The sequence below is a fragment of the Ahaetulla prasina genome, chromosome 3, assembly GCF_028640845.1.
Source record: "Ahaetulla prasina isolate Xishuangbanna chromosome 3, ASM2864084v1, whole genome shotgun sequence".
Taxonomy (NCBI): Eukaryota; Metazoa; Chordata; class Lepidosauria; order Squamata; family Colubridae; genus Ahaetulla; species Ahaetulla prasina.
Window position 1 is genome coordinate 31,414,198 of NC_080541.1, and position 19,253 is coordinate 31,433,450.

Genomic DNA, 19,253 nt, shown 5'->3' on the forward strand with positions numbered 1-19,253 from the left:
AAAATAAGACTACTGAAAATATAATCTATTATTAGAAAGATATAAAGAGTAAGGCTATCACAAGCTTACATATAATCCTCTCGCAGATGTTTTTTTAAAGAATAGAGACAATTTTTAAAAAGATAATTACAGAATACATTACTTTGAATTTGCAGAAAATAATTAAGCCAGAAAACAATTCCTGACATAATCAATCTACAATAGTCCCAGTTGCACACATTTAATTGTTCCACTGTGAATAAGTTAGTAAAGAAAACGGCAATTAAGAATAGCTGAATAAAAAAATGAATCTTTTTAAGGGAAACTTGGACACTTTGAAGAAAATGTTAGTCATTCACCACTTGCAAAACCATCATTTAAGCAAGATGTCATGCTTTAGAAATTTCTGAGATATTTGCTCATTTCTTATGGAGAATATTATTTGAAATTACACAACATAATAATATGTCCTAATTTCCTTTTAAAATTACTGTAACTGAGTTTTGAGTACTTGGTACTTCTTTTGGAATCTTTTTGTTCAACAGCACATATAAAATGGGGCAGGTTTGCTGGCAAAAGTGAAAAGCAAAATTTATTCCATTAGCCTCACAATAAAGTGAAAGGAAAAGGGGTATTTGGGCCCACTACTGAAGCTTAAAAAATGAAGCACCTTCTGCAATGACTGCCTTCAAATACATCTGCTTTTTACACATTCCTGCTACTGATAAGTAGGTGTAAGCTATCTGAGCATATGGTCCAGTGGACAAAAGAATTGCAAATGTAAAGCAGGTGGGATGATGAGTAAATGGAAAAGCAAGAGCTACAGCTTTCTGTTTCAGAATTTAAAATACATACCTCTGCCCAACTGATCCAGATGGTGACAAAGATGAAGTTCGGCATGAGCAAACTGAACTGAAACCCCCAGGGCAGGCACATACCAGGAAGTGAAGCATGAATCTACCCTCGTACAGGCTGCTAGGGCAGTAGGAGTCACAAACTGATCAGATGCACTCTGGGAACTTGATTCACTTTCTGAACTGGGGAAGGGATATGAGAAAAAGGCAAAAAATAATGTTCTAATATACTGCATCAAATTGTTTTCTAAAATAGAAGCATCTTTGAGGATCAGAGCCCCAATAGCGTGGTCATTATTAAATACTATTAATTTGGAATAATTATTTCAATAACAGCATTATAGTAAGAATATGTTATATTTCATTTAAATGAAATAAACTCTTATTAGACAATATTCTCCAAACCTGTGCCTGAATTATTTTCTAGGGAATAACACTAGTCATCTAATAAAAAATGGTGAGAGAGTAAGGTATTCTTAAAACAGGGGTCTCCAACCTTGGCAGCTTTAAGACTTGTGGACTTCAACGCCCAGAATTCCTCAGCCAGCTTTGCTGGTTGAGGGATTCTGGGAGTTGAAATCCACAAGTCTTAAAGCTGCCAAGGTTGGAGACCCCTGTCTTAAAAGATTGAAATAGAGTCAAGAAAGAAAGGATTCTATTGCCACTTAGCCATGAAGTTTTTACAGTTGAACTCAGATGAACCGAAATCAATTATTGTCTGTTTGATTGAATTAACTTTGTCAGATTGCTGAGTGGACACAATGTAACAAAAACAAACTTCCTCACTTTGAACACAAGCATAAATTTACATAGATTCACAGCTATTTTATTATTTCAGTTTGATATATTGTAGTTAATCTTGATAATTTCTTTAAAACATGGCCAAGTAAATACAGTGGGCTATGTACTGGACTTATCTCAACAAAACGGTTAAATATAACTGTAGCTTACTGTGATATTTTTTTAAAGCTTTCAATCTCTTTGTGCTCAGGCCAGAGAAAGACAAGTGGAGACTTCTTGGATCCACGATTTACCAAGACTTCTTTATATCATGACCAACCAAGTTACCCTGTGGAAGGCTTGGATAATTTTAGTATTCTTCCAGATCTAAAAATCTAGATCTGTGTAATGTGGTGTTTCAGTCATCTATTTCAGTGATATTTCTTTCAGCAAATAATAAATTGTTTGAAGAGTCATGAGTTTTTGTCTGTTTCAGTGTTTTAGCTTCTGGTTTAGAAAATAGCACGATCTGTCTTGGTGAAATAAATTACTGTTTCATAATCAATACTGTATTTACCTTTGGTCATCCCCTGAATTCTGGTTGCTGTTCAGAACAATTCTCCAAAGATCTGAAGCTACAAACTCTTTCGGATCAGTTATTAAGTTGATGCTTGGCAGGGTCAACTCACAAACTTTGCTTTCCGATAAGTTGAACTCTCTGAAAGCAACAAATGACTTTTGGAGCTCATCCCAGTATTCCAAACTGCAGGGGATCTGTAACAATTGCAAATCTTAGTTGTCTGGCATTTCTTGACAAAGTCAAAGATATTTATTTGCAGTGTAATATACAGTTGCGCTATTTGTCTGTCCCTCCCCATTGAGAGAGAAAGAGAGATATTCTTTTTGTCTGTGCATGCATGCATCCATCCATTGATAAAATACATGCATAATTTATCACTCTGTCCATCGATCCCTCTGAAGTCCCAAAGGGCTCTTGGCAGTTCACAAAAATAAAAGATATAATGACACAATCCACAATCAAATTAAAATTGAAATATATGTTTCAGGATGTATAAACACAAGTCCCAACAAGAATCAGTCTATAAATCTCAGCCAAGATGACATCACAATCTAAATACCCTCTGGAAGAACTTTATTTTGAGCTGTTTCTGGAAACATCTCAATAAAGATGGAAGTCAACCATATCTCCATTGGGATGCCATTCCAAAGGACCGATGCTGCCATTCAGAAGTGGTATTTTGTCAATCATCTTAATATATTTTAAAAGGTTCAATATTAATACAATTGATACTGATATTTATCTCACTGGGATTAGAGAATATTTCTTACCACACAAAGGGAATATTAACTACCATATATGTTTACACATTTCTCTAAATTATGCAAAGTAAAATGCAAGCAGATATTACTATAATTATCAAAAAAAAAAAAAACCACCAAGAGAATGAGTTCTGTTTATATTTATAATACATTTACTTAGATTTTGATTAACTGGCTTTTTTAAAATGTTATTTTCACATATACCAAAAACTAAAACAGAAATCAGTATTTCCCAAGGCACATCTGTAATAGATCAGAAAATATTTTGGAGAACAATTATCTTCTTGGAAGCTTTTCATGCAGGGTGTGACTCAGTTCAGGATAGGATATTCACCTCATCTCAGTCATAAGAGAAACCAACCATTAAAAAAAAGGTTCTTATCTAGATCAGCTTGTTAACCCTTAAACCACCAACTGCTGTATTTAGGTAGCAGATCTGAATTGTCACTGCTGCTCCTTAAACTGCTGATAAAGAGAAATGATGTGTGACACACACCAAGTTGTAAAAAAATTTTTTTACTTAACAGCTTTCCATAGAAATGTAAAAAGAGAGGCAATAAAGCACAGCATGAAATCCCAGACTATGACTTCATTAATAAAAGCAGTTTCCAGTGACAAAACTATGTGAAGAGACAAGTTTGCTGCCAGTTTTACACGATCCCCTAAATCTGATGGAGAATATCTCTCAATATGGGATTTCAACCCAACTCTGAGTATAGGTAGTCCTTGAGTTACGACCACAATGGAGCCCAAAATTTATATTGCTAAGTAAAACATTTGTTAAGTGAATTCCACCCCATTTTATGACTTTTTTGGCACAGCTGTTGAGTGAATCATTGCATTTGTTAAGTTAGGCACACGGTTGTTAAGTGAATCTGGCTTCCCCATTGACTTTGCTTGTCAGAAGGTCGCAAAAGGGGATCACGTAACCCCAGGACACTGCAACCGTCATAAATATGAACCAGTTGCCAAGCATCTGAATTTTGATCACGTGACCATGAGGATACTGCAATGGTCATACATTTGAAAAACAGTCATAAATCACTTTTTTCAGAGCCGTTGTAACTGTGAACAGTCACTAAATGAATAGTTGTTAAGTGGAGGACTACCTGTAGTCCATGTACCTGATTTTCTGAGAAAAATATGTGTGATTATTTTCTGAGAATACAGCATTAAGCAGCATACAAAGCAGCTGAACGTAGTTTTCTGAATTTCCACTATGGCCTGCCAGAAGAATTTAACAGATAAATCTAATATGATAATCTGAGGGAGCACAGCCCCTCAATGCACACAACATATCTAAGATTATATTATTTAATCTTCACTTTCCAACTCCGAAAATCCCCAGATACTCATCTGAGCAGATGTACTGTCAGTTAGATGATTCCTAGCCCCAGTGGAATTAATCTGCCTAGTGGAGTAGGAGGTGAACTTTGATTTCTTTCCCCAGTTATCCTACTTTATTTTGCTTATTTATTAAGAAAATTTATATGGCCACCCAACCAGTGATGAAATCCAAATTTTTTTACTATCAGTTCTGTGGGCATGGCTGGTGGGCGTGGCAGGGGAAGGATACTGCAAAACCTCCATTCCCACCTCACTCCAGAGGAAGGATACTGCAAAACCTCCATTCCCACCTCACTCTGGGGCCAGCCAGAGGTAGTATTTGCCGGTTCTCCGAATTACTCAAAATTTCTGCTATTGTTCTCCAGAACCTGTCAGAATCTGCTGGATTTCACCCCAGCACCCAACCCACTCACAGTGATTTCAGGTGGCTTAGAGAAGTAAAACCCCAAATACAAAACCCAATAACCTCCCAACAACAACAGCAATCAAACAAACAAACCACTTGATGGGCTCCGTATCACTCTGGGGTCCCCAGAACCACTGGCAAAACCAGTGGCCCCTTGAAAGAGTATGAAGCTGGGGGCCTTCCTTCCATATATATATATGTGCCACAACAGAATTACTGTATGGTAGAAACGATTTAAGTGATTTCATTTTTAGGCAATGTTGTGATTTGGAACACCCTCTTAATCTCTTAAAGCCATTTTATTACACACCAGGAACTGGCTATATAATCACTGGCAAGTTTGAGTTAACTATTTAAAGATGCTTGTTTTTACATTAGTTAATAAGAAGCTAGGCAGCAAAAGGAAGCAGGATTTTTAGCTATAATCCTATCCTTCATTTTAATATATGCAATACTGAAAAGCCGGTTAATATCAGCAAGCACACAGAATACAGGAAAAACTGAATTTGTGTTTAAAAACTACATACTGTTATGTTCATCACTGAGTAACTGCTTACAGAATGCTAGGTTTTGGCAAGCAAAAGGGGAAAAAAAATAAGCTACCTAATATGAAATATTAAAAAGAAAGTTATAATCCAGTACACAAATGCCTAGGAAGGGAGAAAGTCTCACCAAAATGCACAGGTTTATAGCAACAGAGCTCTTTATGAATTGAATTTGGAAATTTAAACTGATTCACATTATGTATTTCTATGGATACCACATTATTTATTCTTTTGGGTGGATAGGTTATGACTAGTGGCCCAGCTTGATAATTTTAAAGGAAGACAAATGCTTTATGCAGTAGCTGCTGCCAAAAATAATAAGTTGAAAACTTGAATATCAAGTATATTATACAAAATGACTCATGGACAGGGGAAATGCGATTATTAGGTGCCATTGAGAGTCCCATAAGAAAAATAAAATTGTATTCCTTTTGTCTTGAAAAATAAGATTAATAGTCTCCCTACATGACAAATTATACTTATTCCAGAAATATTGCTGCTGTCATTTCTGCAACAAGAACATTGGTTTCACTTTTCCTGAAACTTGTATTTCATAAGAAGTCGTAACACAGCAGCTTTCTTCATTTGAATACCATGACTGTTGCTTGTTTGTTTGTTTATTTGTATATAGTTCATCTTCATTATTTTTTATAAATAACTTGTGACAGCAAACATATCCGACATACTTTCCTTCTCCTACTTTTCCCACAACAACAACCTGTAAAGTGGCTGAGTGAGTGAGTGACTGGCCCATGATCACCCAGCTGGCTTTCATGGCTAAGTCAGGGCTAGAACTCACAGTCTCCGGCTTGCTAGCCTGGTGCCTTAACCACTAGACCAAACTGACTGTCTTCCAAGGGTGGCACAAGCAGAAAATGGCATAGGTTGAAAGACAACTGTGGTAATAATTTAGACTTTATCTCAAGCAAACTAAATAGTTATCCAAGAGCATCAAATCATATTTCTCCAATTCTCCAACCCAGGAAACCTACACGAGAAATCCTTGATTTGATTCAAAGTAGAATTCTGATTAGAAAAATAGATTAGTTGTGGGGCATTCCCATCCCTCACAAAAACATAATGCTCAGAATAACATTTGGCTATCACAATAATTTTCAATGATCTGCTTTTTTAAAAATATCACATAATTCCTACTCTCCCCGTAGTTTCTTTTTACAGTACTGTTCTACTTTATCACAGCTTATGTTACTATTTATCACTGTTGCCCATTCATTCTCTTCACCTCAACAATCAGCATCACTATTTCACGTAAGGCTGATCCAAGACAGCTCTTGGTTTGTCATGATTTTATGTAGCAATATTTTTATCCAATTCTAGCTTCTAACAACTAAGCTGGAACCCTCACTTTTTTCTTTATCCCCTTTCCTTCCTGGCTATTCAGATATGCAGTTTACTATACCTGATAAAGCATCTACTGAACCTAAAATTGAGATTTTTGTTGTTGTATAAATCTGCCAATTCTTAATGCCTCCCTTTCGGTGCTCTTTGGAATGTCTTGGCTATCAAGCAAGGAGCTCATAACTGGTGAGATACGACTTCATAAAGTTTTTTTTCAATGAACACTGTTAGGAAACTTTAAATAAAGAGGAATTTCTGGACTGGGAGAGCTATTTAAAAAATGGAACAGCCTGCTTCCTGAGGTCATGGTTCTGCATCATTTTAAGTTTTCAAGAAAAAATTGGACAGTCATTTGTCTGGATGATACGAAGGTACTGCACTGGACAAGGCGTTGATTAGAAGAACTCTAAGGTCCCTGTGATTCTGTGTTGTACATTTTATAAGTAAAATAATACATAGACATTTACCCAATTGTTATTTTTTAAAAAAAGTTTAGGGGTTTATCCTTCATCCAGAATAAAAAAAAAATTAGCACCTGATTGCTTTTTCAGGTCTTTGAGCGTATAATATCTGGGAATATTGTGGTTATTTTTTTTAATGCTTCTGTAACCCTGCAGCACTTGACATTTCAGAGGACAACCTGAATGCACTTACAATTTTAATTCCCTATAGACAATTGGAATTTTGTTTCCTCTTCATTTATTTCTCTTCTTGTTCCTTTCAAGGTTTAGTAATCTTTTCACATGCTCTACCCGCTCACTTTTCACACACAGTAGAGTTTTCCTTCATCTGCACAGCTGACAAACCTTGACATTTACCTATTTATGCTGCCACTGCATTCTTTTTTATTTTCCTGGTAAAGTATTTAGAATTAAAATGTTCCCAAGGGATTATAAAATTAAATTGCTTTTTCTTTTGTACTCCGACTGATTCATCTTTTTGAAGATGAATATTTTAATAGTTCTTCTTGGAAACTTTTTTTTTCCCCTTTGAAAAAGCATACTGTTTCCTCATGATCACATTCTATGAACATCCCAAGTTCAACACGATACGAGTAATCCAAGGCCAAGCAGAATATGTTTCAGACAGTAATTAATTTGTAAAACATGATAGGTATTGGGTGCCTGATTGCATGGAAATTAGCCCTTTAATTTAAAAGTTTTATATGGTAACTTTTAATATGTATGCTTCCAGGTTTGAAAAAAGGAGAAAAGAAAGCTGTACTTAATATGTGAAAAATTCTCTTTCTAGGTCCTGATGGTAAATAGTTGGGAAAATGCTGGAATCCAATATATGAACCACATGTAAAAGTTGGCACTAACATGAATTATTTTGCTCTGGTTATAAAGTGAATCCGTCCAATAAATGACATGGTTTAATTTTGCAGACTAGATATATTTTGAATAGAGGCTGTGCAGAGAATTACCTTGCTCAATGGCAGGTCATTTCAATACTTTATAATGGTATTTTAGTTTACCTTGACATTGAGACACAGCCTCAGTTAATTTTCAGAAGCCTTGGATAACTTCTCTATCTATTAGTGGGGGAACATGAATCAAGGTCTGGAAGCTTTTTACATTTTTATAGACTTATGAGAATGACATGCAGTAGAGAGATGAAGAGGATTTTTATGGAAAGGCAGTTTTGGGTAATTTTATAAATTCTTTATTACAAGTATTATGTTGTCACAAAGAAGAGGGGGTCAACTTATTTTCCAAAGCACCAGAAGGCAAGACAAGAAACAATAGATGGAAACTAATCAAGGAGAGAAGCAACCTGGAATTAAGGAGAAACTTCCTAACAGTGAGAACAATTAATCAGTGGAACAGCTTGCCACCAGAAGTTGTGGGTGCTTCATCACTGGAGGTTTTCAAGAAGAGATTGGACAGTCACTTATCTGAAATGGTATAGGGTCTCCTGCTTGAGCAGGGGGTTGGACTAGAAGACCTCCAAGGTCCCTTCCAGCTCTATTCTGATTGATTGTGCGACTTTTTAAATTTATAAACTTAGCTTTTGAGCTTCAGAAACTTTAGGGGCACCCAAGTTTCATATGTTTTCTGAAGTACTGACTAAAAACTCCCTGACTTAGAATGTTAAGAATTAAGAGACACTCAGTTTGGTATACTGGTTGAGGTACCAGGCTAGAAACCAAGAGATGATGAGTTCTATTCCCACCCTAGGTATGAAAACCATCTGAGTGACTTTGGGTCAGTCACCCTCTTTCGGTCCAATTCACTTCACAGACTGTTGTTGTGGAGAAAAATAGGGGAGGATGGAGTAAAACATATCTCCATTTGGAAGATACAAATTGTTTCTAATCTGGCTCACTGTGGCTCTCACCTTGTGTTAACTTATGCTGAATCCAGAAAAAGAAAGTATTTGATATGGATTGATGAAATGACAGGTATCACCTCAAATGATAACAGGAATCATTATGGAGACATCAACACTGGTTTTAATGACATCACCAAATTTTTTGACAATATTTTTTCTGCTCTAAATAGAAAGAGGTTCACTTTGCCAGGTTTTTATACACTATTCTCCAAGATGCTGGAGGGGAGATTCAACAGCATTGCTTATGAGGAACCTTGATGTGTATCTTCAGAATGAGCGATTGAAACTGTTATATGTATTCTATTGTGTGGTCTTCTGTACCATGTCTGACAATTAAAGACAATTTTTCCCACTGACTAGTAGGTGCTTGGCTGTAATTACTGATTATGTGTTACTTATTAAGGGATGAAATTTCTATGAAAATCATGAAATGTTTACCCTTGCAATTGCTATAAGAATGTGGGTTTGACAGTAATATCTGTTGATATATAAGCTAACTCAAGCAGCCTAGTTGCTCATTATCCATCCTATCTTTTGTCAAATTGCTTTAATGTTGTCTGTGTTGGTTTTGATGTGGGTTTTCTTTTTGGCCTGCAACTGTACAGATGTCCTCGGTGAAGTACCACTCATTCCTGACTATTCAAACTTGCATCAGGACTGAATAAGTGGTACTTAGGGCTGATCCACAGAATTCCGGTTGTCACGGTGTTCCAAATGGAGATATGTTTTACTCCTTCCTCCCCTATTTTCCCCCACAACAACAGTCCGTGAAGTGAATTGGGCCAAAAAAGGGTGACTGACCTAAAGTCACTCAGATGGTTTTCATACCTAGGGTGGGAATAGAACTCATCATCTCTTGGTTTCTAGCCTGGTACCTCAACCAGTATACCAAACTGAGTGTCTCTTAATTAATTAATTGCCTTCAATTTGCAACGAAACCACAGGGAGTTAAGAAAATTGTTACTTGCATTTACAGTCCTCCTGCTTCTGTTCTGTTCTGCTTCTGTTCTGTCCAGTATAAAATAAGTTTATAATCCAATATAGGTCCCAGATTATTTCTGCCAGAGCAGAGAAGCCTTGGATACGGAGCGCTTCGGGCTAATAGGGAGCTTAACCATTTAAACCCCCGAAGTCATTTCAGCGGTTTTAGGAAAGCTCTACCTTTGCCCATCTGCTCACCTCCCCCTCTTCTCCCGGGGGGGGGGAGATTTTCTGAATTGCTAGGCTGCTGATTTGCGCTGCCTTAGCGATTCTACGTGATCCAAAGGCTGGCGGTCTAAAAGACTGTCGCCATCACCAATGGCGCCCTAGAAGATTTGATGACAGATTGGTACCAAAGTATTGTGGTTTACTTATGTACAATTATCAGAAAGATTTAAGGTAGAGAAAAGATTTTTAAAAACGATTTAATATTCAGATGGACCAATGATAAAATAAAATAAAACCAAGAGGAGCTGCTGCAAACATGCTCTGGCAGCAGCAGCAGCCCCACCCCCTCCAGATGGAACATTGGGAGAATACGTAGTTGAAAGGGCTCTAATTTATATTATGTTATAATTTTAAAGATAATTTTTATAAAATTAAATATTGTTGGCATATTTTACCAGAGAACTGTCTAGCATGTAAAAGGTTATTCAAATTTATGTTGGAAATGGGAACAACAAGAAGGGACTTTTTATTGTGCTTGGGAGAAGTGTAAAAAACCAGAAAGTTTTGGATTCAACTACATACATTAATTCAGAAGATTAATATGTACAGTTTAAACCAGAGGGTTTTTCTTTTGGGGCTTGATAAATAGTTGGAAAAAAAATATAATGGAACTTTGTTTTTATACATAGTAACTGTAGTGAGATTTTATATGCAAAGAGGTGGAAAAACTGACATTACCCACAATGGAAGAATGGATGGTGTTTATGGAACTGAGATGACCAAATTGGCACTTTTGATCAGAGAAAAGATATTATCTAAGATTATAGTTGACTGGAGACACTTTGTAGGCTTTTTGCAAGAAACAGAAAAAGACAAAGGTATGTACTATGGTTTTGATGATTAAAAAATAGATTATAGAGAAATGAAAACCTTGATGTAATCACAGTGTAAGAGGTAAGTTCATATTTATAACTACTGTAAAGAAAATCAGAAGCAACAGTATTTCTTCTTAATTCCTTTTTTGCTTTTCTTTACTTTCAACTTTGTTTCCTCTTTTTCTTCTCTTTTCTTTTTTTGCTTACTCCATACATTAGTTTCTTTTAGTTTCTGTAACACTTTTTAATAATGTTATATAGAAAAGAAAGATGGAAGAACTGCATAAAGCCTGTTGAATAAGAGCCTTCCATTTAAAGTACCCAAGTGAAGAGGAAATTTATTCTGGTTATGGAAATTTAGAAGAAGTTAGCATATCTAGACTAATATCAGCCAACTGAACAGATAGTATGATGACAGATAGCCCCCAATCATTGGTAGTCCTTAAATTTCAACTAATATAGATAGGAAGAAAGGCTTTTTGATAAATTCCTTCTACATCTCTCATATGATCATTGTTTGTGGAAGCAAAACACAATGTCCTTGGTTACAAGCTTTAGCTGAAAATTCCAAAGTATTTCTCTTCCCACATAAGAATCTGGAGACATTATGAATAAATAATTTATTTACTTCTTGGCTAACTTCTGTAACTTTACCACATGTCTTGCAAAACTGTTTCTTTAGGCATTATACCAATTATACATATTCAGAATACATACCTTTTAAAATAGTAAACTGAGACAAAAAAATAAAATAATCAACACCAGAAGTAATACACATTCCATGGAGTTAGAGACATGGAAACAGGTAGTCTTCCCCTTATAATCACAATGGAGCTCAACATGTCTCTTGCTAAGCAAGACAGTTGTTAAGTAAGTTGTGCACGATTTTATGACCTTTTTGCCACAGTTGTTAAGCAAATCACTGCAGTTGTTAAGGGAATCATACAGTCATTAAATGAATTTGGCTTCCCCCATTGACTATGCTTGTCGGAAGCCAGCTAAGAAGGTTACAAATGGTGATCACATGACCCCAGGACAGTGTAACTGTCATAAATACATGCCAGTTGCCAAGCACCCAAATTTTGATCATGATACCATGGGGAAGCTGCAATGGTCATAAAGTGTGAAAACTGACCATAAGTCCCTTTTTTTCCATGGCACTGTAACTTTGAACAGTCACTAAGTTAAGGACCACCTACAAAAGGAATCAGTATCCATAGAACAAGACCATAGGGCACATTAAAATACTAATACAACCCCACACCTATTTGTTCAGCAGTAGAATAGCACAAGTCTTTCACTAAATAATCACTAATTATTTCTTGGCCCAATCTAAAATTCTATTTCTGATTGCCAAAGCCCAAGGTGGCCTAGATGCTGCCTCTCTTAACAAATGGCTCCTCCCATTCTCCATTACCAGCGAAAAAGCTCTTTTCAAAGTGCCTCTACAATGGGAAATCAGTAACAGAGTTGGAAGGAACCTTGGAGGTCATCTAGTCCAATCCCCTGCTCATGCAGAGACCTGTACTGCTGAATTGCCAACCTTTCTGATCGACAGGCTCAGTGTTTTAGCCACTGAGCCACCTAGTCAGAGGCAGCCTTAATGTTAAGAGAAATGAAAGAACTATTTGGCTCATCAGTCACACCTACTCAGCAATCTGCCAGTCTATTGTCAAAGCAGGAAGCAAGATAAATAAATAATACTATAAACATCATTTGTATTTAATTTATTTATTGTGTCAATATATGTGGCTACCCATCTTAAATCAAATCAAATCACATCACATAGGGCTGACAAGCATAAAACAGCTAATAGTAAACCTAGAAAAACAAGAGAAAGAGATGCCTGACCAAAAAAAATATAATCAATCAATCAGAAAAACATAAAATAGCACATTATCTTGATAAACTGTTAACCCATCTCTGCCTTGTGGCATGCACTCAGTCAAAACTCCTTTTCAGTGCTGATAACACCAGTGATTATGAGTACATCTCTATGCAGATTGGTGTAATAAGGTAACCATCCCAAATTGTATTTATGAAAGTAACTAGAGGGGTCCCTTCCAACCTGAGGATTTTATTATCTGGTAACCAGAGTTGTTCCAGTATTTCAGACATATCCATTCAATTTTGTTGGAAACAGGTTTAATTCTGAAGTTCTTCGTCCTAGATAAGTTGACTTTAGACCTGGCTTGTTCCTCAGGTCTAAAGTCAACTTATCTAGGACAAAGAATTTCAGAATTAAACCTGTTTCCAACAAAATTGTATGGATATGTCTGAAATACTGGAACAAGTCTCCTTTATTGGAACCTTACCTCCAGTGTGGACTCCTCTTACTTCATTGCTGCCTTTAACCTCGCTAGAAACAGTAACTTACTAGGAATGCCTGTTACCATCAATTTGAAGCTAATAACCTTTCTTTTATCACGCAAAGGTGGTAACTCCATAAAAGGGCTATGCCTTCTTGTATTGTTGGTCATTCTGCCAGCTCAGACAAAGCTAATAGTAAACAAAAGCCTAATCAGGGAACCACCAAGATCACCCCTCCAACACTGATAGAGCAAGACACAAGTGTATAAAATGAGAGAAATTCCCACTCTCTAGGGTGTGACAATGTTATCCAATTGGGTAATGAAATGTCTGCAAAAAAAAACAATCAACCCCAGAAAGCACCAAGAACCCCAGAAAGCACTTTACAGTTTAACCCTGAGCTACAAATATTATCTTCTATTGTATAAATTATTAAGATTATTATAAATTCAATGTCTCGTACTGACTTTTTTTCTTACACAGGAATGAATCAAATTAAAAAATACTTTCTATTCCATGTTACTGCATTTAAATTTTCTTTATGGGAAAGTCCAGCAGCTAATATATGGTATACACATTTTACCAGTACTTGGACAGATATGATTTTTATTAAATAAAACCTATGGAATCCTCAGTTATATAGCCGAAAAGTCAAGAAAATCCAAGTTTGCTTGAAAAAGAGCCTTTTTTACATTGCCTTTTAGATTCCTGAAGAATGAGGCTCCTATACATCTTCAACTAATAGAAGCCATAAAAAAACTTTTGTAATATTGGAACCAGTTGAGAAACCACAAGTATTCAAATGCAGGAAATCATGATTTTATAACATTTTAATGTGATCTCCTCTTGGGAAACAAAGTTAGCCAAGCCTTATTTCTGTACAGGAAATATTCACTGTATATTTGTGGTATGGGGCACAGCTGCACGTTTTTCACCTGTAATGCCCACTGGTATTGTGGCTTATTGCATTGCATCAAGATTGCCTTCCTGTCCGGAAAGCCCTCTAAGTACAAACAAGATTCTGAGCTGAGGTTTTATTTTCCCTTGGTATCAGAATATGGTAATTCAAGAGCCATGAGAAATAATTTTAACCTTTAGAAAGAAATACATAACATTCCTTTATTTTTAGAAAAGGCATGTGGCCAGCTTATCTTATCAATTCATCAAGCTACTAGGTTTAGAGCAAATGCAGGTGTGCTGAATAGATCTGCAAATTAAAAAATGTGCCACAAAACCTGCATCGTCTCAATAAAAAAAAAAGGGGGGGGGAAACTAAATGAACAACTAAACATACATTTAAAAGCAGTCTAACAAAACACACAGAATCAGGGGGAGAAGAAAAATGCATTACACATAAAGTGTGTACATATATATGGAAATAAAGTCATAAAAAGCCAATATCATTAGGAGAAAAGCCACTAGGTTTTTTGTTTTTGTTTTACTATGTATCTATCCACAAACTGTCTTAAAACCTCAACAGCAACAACAGGAAAACAAGGAATACTTTCAAGAATTCTGGCTCTAATATTTATCTGGCTTTGCATTTTATTGCAGTAAAGCCACTATACCATTGTATACAAAACTACCCATGTGAATCAGATCATCAAGACATCTAGACCAATATTTACCATTTTAATTCCCCACATTACTACCTGAGATTTATAATGGAGATGTGTACATGTTAAACATGCATTTGATACATGTACTTATTGAGCTTTAATTGTTGAGTCATTTTTGCTCATGATTTTTTCACTGAAAGAAAATTCAGTAACGACCAAAAACCTTGAAAAGGCAAGTCGTTTATATATGTGTGTGGAGAGAGAGGGAGAGGGAGGGGAGGAGAGAGAGTGAGTGAGAGAGAGAGAGAGAGAGAGAGAGAGACAGACAGACACAGACAAATGACTATAACCAAGCTGAAATTACATTATTTTACATCTAAATTCCACAGGGCCCTGAAACTGCACATATGAAAGAATGTCCTTCTTTGGGGGACATTTTCTTCAGCAGTGGTGAAATCTGAACCGGTTTGTGCACCAAATGCGTGCTGCGCTCATGTGCATGCGCAATACGTGCCAAAAGGAGGCTTGGGAAGGTAAGTAAAGCAGCAGCGGGGGGATCAGGTGTGCCGCGTGATTTAGATTCACTAGAATGCAGGATTTCCTGCTTTCTAGCAATTTTAAATCACGCGGCACAGTTGATCATCGGAAATATCAATTCGAAGGAACTGGTAGCTTTTATCGCTACCGGTTCACGTGAACCAGTGCAAACCGGTAGCATTTCACCACTGCTCTTGACAGTTCCTGTACAGTATGAAATACAAAGGACGAGTAGAAAATCTAAAAACTTTATTGATTGTAATACAAAAGTTATGCTTCTTTCTTGTTAATAACAGCTAATAGCATTAGACATAATCTGTGCAAATGCAGAGAGAGAGAGAGAGAGAGACAGCGCTCAAAATTCATTTCTTGACCACTCTTGTTTATATATACAGAACCCACTTCCTCTAGGTGGCTTATTATACAACTACATACATACATATATATATATATATACAATAAAATGTGTGTAAAAAGAAATATTTTATTCCATACTTTATATTAAACAAGGAAGAGGCACCAGGGAAGGTCAAAGAACGTATGGTATCTTGGATACGTGAAGGTGGTCCTTCAAGTAGCCAAGTAATCTAGACCCAAGCTTTGTAAGAACAAAACTAGTACCTTGATTTGAATCCAGAAAGAAGCAATAACCAAGTGCAGCTATCCTAACAAAGGGTACTGGGGCATTTGCTGGAAATACATTCATCTCCTCTGCTACCACATTCTTAGTCAAGTGCAAATTTTGGACTGTCATTAATCTGCTCAATTTCTCATGACTCAAGCCTGGCTTTACAAGCTACTATACAAAAAGGAAATTGCTAATAATCCAAATTTGAGTTTTCAAGTGTCACCACCACTAAGTCTTTCTTCTACAGGAATAAATGTACCTAAAAAAAAAAAGAAACTAACAAAAATCTCTTCCACAAAGGTATAGCACTAAGACTAACCAGATAGTCAGGAAAAAGGGTTATATTTCTTTGAAAATGAGAAGCAGTTGTCACTCTTTACAGATATTAAAATAAAACATTTTTAAAATCAGTGGCATCTATTAATAAAACAAATCTCTACCTCTCATTATTATTATTATTTCCAGACAGTTAGAGCAATTAATCATTGGAACAACTTGCCTCCAGAAGTTATGAATGCTTGAACACTGGAAGTTTTTAAAAAGAGATTGGACAACCATTTGTCTGAAATGGTGTAGGGTTTCCTGCCTGAGCAGGGGGTTGGACTAGAAGACCTCCAAGGTTCCTTCCAACTCAGTTATTCTGTATTATAGAATGATCCTCCAATTTAGTATTATTATGGAAGCATGGGAACTCCAACATTCAATTACTGCCTTATTTGTTTCTAAGTCAATTGTTCAGATAAACATTCAACCCCTGAATGTTTGCAGGAAACATTTAGAGTCTATAGAACTTATTGCTAAATCCAGTGCAAAAGAATAAAAAAGCTACTTCCCAATTAAAGGCAATGAGATTGGTTAAAACTGAAGACTTTTAAACCAGGGAAGAATTCCTTCCTTCCTGATAACTGTGGTAGAATTTTTATGGTTTTCTTTGCTAATACCAAGAAATTAAATCATTGCATGTCATACACAAATTATTTGGATTTCCAAAATACTTGCTTCTGAAATGTGAGAAATGACTCAAACATCAGTAAAATGTGTGGTTTCCCAAAAAGCTCTTTTCCCAGGCTCTCAATTGCCAGCTCTACATTGTAGTCTCAATGGGAAATGTAAAACAAAAAGTCACAAGTGAGCACAAAATGAAGTATTCTCTCCAAAAAGAAAAAATATGAATGCCTCTGATGTGCCTCATAATTGTTTTCTCATGGATTGCTGCGTCAAATCTTTCTTAAAGTTATGACTTATGACTAATTTCAAGACAATTGCCCCAAAGCCTGTATTTTCTTTAGGCATTCTTTTAGGAAGTGCTACATGAAATTGAAGTTAGGGACAAATCATCTAACTAGACAATGTATATGGGGACACGGTTGCTCACTGAGCTTGTCGATCAAAAGGTCGGCAGTTCAGTGGTTCAAATCCCTAGTGTCCCAGCTTCTGCCAACCTAGCAGTTTGAAAGCACATAAAAAATGCAAGTAGAAAACTAGGGACCACATTTGGTAGGAAGGTAACAGCGTTCCGTGCGCCTTTGGCATTTAGTTATGCCGGTCACATGACCACTGAGAAGTCTTCAGACAGCACTGGCTCTTCGGCTTTGAAACAGAGATGAGCACTGCCCCCTAGAGTTGGAAAAAACTAGCATGTATCTACTAGGGGAACCTTTACCTTAACCTTAGACAATGTATGCATGCTATTTCCTTTTTCATTTTCTAAACGACTGTAAATTATATTATATCGGCCTCCAAGAATCCAATATAGCTTTCCTGTCTCAATCAAGCCTAGATGGTTATGGGTCAATACTCCTTTTCGAAAGATACAGGTTATAGTGGCAGAGGGAAGAGAGGAGAAAGGTAGAACTCCTCCCAGATAGAAACTACTTATTATACATGTTCCATATTTCTTCTTTTCATTTTGTATTTTATAAAGTGCCAAAAATGCAATTATGGCACACACATACACACACACACACAGACAAAACTAAATCAAGCAAATTTCCTGCTTTTCAGAAGATTTATTTCTGAAGTTTGATCTTCCCTAAACTTCAACGAAACCTACTACAAATGATTATTGCTTAAGAATTATAGGATTAAATGAATTGTATTTTTCTAAAACAATGTGAACAAAAATAGCATTGTATATTGAATTTATTTTTATTTTTTAAACGAATTTCCGATTGGCATCCTGAAAGTTGTTTTCCAAATTAATAAAGATGCTACCAACCTGAAGTACATCTCCAAGATCTGCAGTGCTAATATCTGGATCTTCAGTGGTGTTAAAAGGAACTGGGGTGATTCTCACAAGGGTGAGTACTCTGGGCTCTGGATATCTCCATAACATCATTCCTGGATCATCCTCGGTTTCATTGTAAAACACAACTTCATAGGCACCTGGTAGTTTTTGTGTATCTATTAAATTGAGGTGAAATGGAAGAAGAAGAAGAATTTACCCAAAGAATGTCCTAGTCTCTGAGAACAATTAAGTTAAAAGAAATTAAAACAAGAAAAATTAAAATGAAATCCAAAATTTAAAAGCACCCACAAACTTAAACAAAACAAAACAAATGTATCTCTTCATTCAGTACTGCAGATTAGTACAAAATTACTCCATAACTGCTGTATAATACCTGTATCTTGTATATATTGGAATAAGCCTGTTCGTAGATCATCTGAAGTATGTTCTGGTTTAGAAATCTGGTTCTTCTCCATTGAAAATTGTACTGGATATATCTGACTGGCCATTTGTCCTTCTATCTTGACTTCTTGAACAAGGTAAGTTTGCAGAAGTTCATTAAGAAGAACTAAGCAGTTCAAATGTTCCTGTCCCCAAAAAACCTTGTAACGAGAAAAATTATAGTGAGCAACTTGAAAAAAATTAAATACTTTATATTCAGTTCTTTCCAGTAACTTAATTGTTAGAAAGTTTATTCTAAGATCTTTTTAGATTTATCAGAAAAACAGGTACATACATCGTAAAGGGTTTAAAAATTCAGATCCTGCTCCTGAGGGCAGAAGTTATTTATAAGTACTGTGTTTACCCAAAAATAAGACCCTGTCTTATATTTTTTTTGAATCCTGAAATAATCGCTTGGCCTTATTTTTGGGGAGGTCTTATTATTTTGGGGCATATGGAGCAAGACGGGCTCCTCTTGCTGTTTTACCTGATTTCCAGCTCTGTCTCCCTAACCCTAACCAAAGGAAATGGCGAGGACTGGCTGTGCATGAATTTAAATATTTTCAGAAGGGCTTATTTTGTGTGTGTATGGGTATTTTCAGAGAGATCTTGTTTTCGGTGGAGGTCTTATTTTCGGGGAAA

The 19,253-nt window shown here is 36.1% G+C and overlaps 1 protein-coding gene across 4 annotated transcripts in view; it reads right to left on the bottom strand.

Annotated features, from left to right (window-relative positions):
- The window catches only part of VPS13B (vacuolar protein sorting 13 homolog B), a 357,489-nt gene that overhangs the window by 73,669 nt on the left and 264,567 nt on the right, over window positions 1-19,253 (bottom strand). For all 4 annotated transcript variants that reach the window (XM_058175718.1, XM_058175717.1, XM_058175719.1 and 1 more), the window contains 4 exons: window positions 18,565-18,772; window positions 18,162-18,346; window positions 2,131-2,327; window positions 835-1,016 (listed from right to left, as the gene is read on the bottom strand). In XM_058175718.1, the coding sequence (XP_058031701.1) occupies window positions 835-1,016; window positions 2,131-2,327; window positions 18,162-18,346; window positions 18,565-18,772 (772 nt within the window). The remainder of the gene's footprint in view (window positions 1-834; window positions 1,017-2,130; window positions 2,328-18,161; window positions 18,347-18,564; window positions 18,773-19,253) is intronic.